Source organism: Vicia villosa, linkage group LG2 (genome assembly GCF_029867415.1).
Source record: "Vicia villosa cultivar HV-30 ecotype Madison, WI linkage group LG2, Vvil1.0, whole genome shotgun sequence".
In the NCBI taxonomy this organism is placed as follows: domain Eukaryota; kingdom Viridiplantae; phylum Streptophyta; class Magnoliopsida; order Fabales; family Fabaceae; genus Vicia; species Vicia villosa.
The window spans coordinates 26,988,436-26,991,177 of record NC_081181.1 but is presented as its reverse complement, the minus strand read 5'-3'; the positions used below and the strand labels follow the sequence as shown (position 1 = coordinate 26,991,177).

The window sequence follows — 2,742 nt, the reverse complement described above, 5'->3', positions numbered from 1 at the left end:
GAAAAATTTTAATTTTCGCCAACGATTTTGCCTTATATGTTATATCAAGATTTTTATAGTCTAAACTATTTAGAGATCCCTTAGGGCCGGTAAGTTTGGTGTTCAAATAAATTATTTTTAGACTTTACATACATGTCAATATGAAAATAGTTTTTTTAGGTACATAGCCTAATAATTCCTCAAGAATTAATCATGTTTTTGAATTAATCTGACAAGACACATGGAATGACAAAAGCCAAAATACATGGATGAATGAACAAGATTTGTTTATTTATATATTGGCTTTCTCGTCCCCACTTAGCATCTCACAAAAACAAGCTCACTCAAAACACTCTCTCTGTCCCTCTCACTCTCTAACTCCACTCTCTCCTATACTACCAACTATTCATTCATTCAATCAAACATACTATCATATACTATATTATATACACCATCCCATCAACCATATTTCTCACCATGCAACCTTACTCATTCTCCTACACATGTGACACTGTTGACGAGTCCTCCATTTCACTCTCACTTGGCCCTCCTGGTACTCACCACAAACCCAAACTATTCTCCACAACAAATCACTCACCTCCTACTACTCTTCATCATAATCATCACCAAAACCAAAACCAAAACCTTAACACTGATGGTGATGACCAGAATGGTGTAACTGTTGCACTTCACATTGGCCTTCCAACCACCATATCACAAAACAACACAACTATTACCAAACCAGATCATCATCATCACTTGCCTTCACCGCCGATTCAAGGTCAATATTGGATCCCTTCTCCTGCTCAAATCCTCATTGGACCAACACAGTTCTCTTGCACAGTCTGCAATAAAATGTTCAACCGTTTCAACAACATGCAGGTTAGTCAACAAAAGCCTAGTCCCTAGCAAGCTAGTAGTCCAGATCACATTCATTAGCATTTATTACAATAATTAAGACAAAAATTTGATCTAAATACTTTATACTTGACTTAGCTATTTGTATATCTTAATGCATTTTTCCATATATACCAGATGCATATGTGGGGACATGGGTCACAATATAGGAAAGGACCAGAATCTCTAAGGGGAGTAAAACCAGCTTCATCCATGTTGAGGCTTCCGTGTTATTGCTGTGCAGAGGGATGCAAAAACAATATAGAGCATCCAAGGTCAAGACCACTGAAGGATTTCCGGACACTTCAGACACACTACAAGAGGAAACATGGGGCTAAGCCATTTGGGTGTAGAAAGTGTGGGAAGCCCTTTGCAGTGAGAGGAGATTGGAGAACACATGAGAAAAACTGTGGAAAACTTTGGTTCTGCATCTGTGGATCTGATTTCAAACACAAGAGATCACTCAAAGATCATGTTCGTGCTTTCGGCGATGGCCACGCTCCACACACCGTCCAGAGTTGTGAAGATCAGGAAGTTTTGTTAGGTGATGAATATGATGATGATTTTGAAGGAGATGAAAATGATGAAGATGATGATGATAATATTGATAACATGGATGGAATGATTTTTGGTTTTAATTAATATTACCATGGTTTTAATATTTTTGTGTATGCATAATGCATGCATTAGTTATACATTTGACCGTGTTTTTCTATGTGAGACTATAATATTATTGTTGTTATTATTATTATAGATTGTAGTGTAGTTTTGTCTGTTGTGTGAGTGGTGTGAGACGATGGAGACAAACAGTGAAATGAAAGCTAAGGTTCTTCTAGCATTGAATGCATGAAGTGGCAGTGTTATGAATTAATTTCTTGTGATAGTGAGAGTGTGTGTGTGTGACGAAAGGTAAGGACGGTAGTCAAGAGTAATCAGTGACTGCAGATGAGAGAGAGAGACATGCAGACAAGGGCAGTCACAGATTGTACTGTTCACAAACGTTGCAATAGCTCATCACTTGGCATAGATATTGCACAGAGAAAAAGAGAGGGGGGAGTTAATTTAATCTGATTCGAGGGACTCAGTGATCAGTGATACTACTGAGGTTGGACTAGCACTGGTAACACTTTGATGGATTGGTAGTGTCAGTGAGAGAGGGTAAAAATGAAGTGGAGAGGACCACTTGATGTAATCATATTATGCGTTGCTGTTTTTGGGGTTTCACCCAAAGGGCTGTCTTTTCCTTTTTCAGATCAATATCATATACATTTTCATCACCTTTTTTCTTATTAATTATTACCCCCTTCACCACTCTTTTTTTTTAACACTCCTCTATTATATGGTATCTATAATTATAAGGTGTAAACCATGGAATTATCTAAAAAAAAATTGAAAACTGATAGCAAAAAAAGTGTTAAACAATGAAAGATACAATAAATATACTAACCAAAGGATAGAAACCAAAAAACAAAAACAGAAGAACAACTAACACCTAGAAGAAACACAGATAAAACACTCAGCATTTAACATCATTTTTAGACATCAAATTAGTTGTCAAATTGTCAGGACCATTATCAACAGTTCGGAGGACTACAGCTCCCAACTTTAGAACTGGGACAAAGTCTCGAATAATTTAGGCAGATGATAGAATTCTGAAGCCAAACATAAAAAACGCATGAGTTTGCCTCACTTCAAAAACTATTTTTAAGCAAAAAAACTCTTATCCTCGACTTCCTAAAAATCGTTGAAACACCTTTAATTATAACATCATTACGAACCCCTTAAATAAACCAGACAACAACATAGTAAATCATTGCAAAATCGCTACTAAAAGATCATATACTATGCTAACAATGCTAACTCAAA

General features: G+C 36.4%; 1 protein-coding gene across 1 annotated transcript; it reads left to right on the top strand.

Annotated features, from left to right (window-relative positions):
• The first annotated feature begins 323 nt into the window (after positions 1-323).
• Positions 324-1,992, top strand: LOC131646034 (zinc finger protein WIP6-like). Its single transcript, XM_058916207.1, has 2 exons — positions 324-861; positions 1,015-1,992. Exons 1-2 carry the CDS (start codon positions 457-459, stop codon positions 1,516-1,518), a joined length of 909 nt encoding a protein of 302 aa, XP_058772190.1. The 5' UTR covers positions 324-456; the 3' UTR covers positions 1,519-1,992.
• The last annotated feature ends 750 nt before the right edge of the window (positions 1,993-2,742 follow it).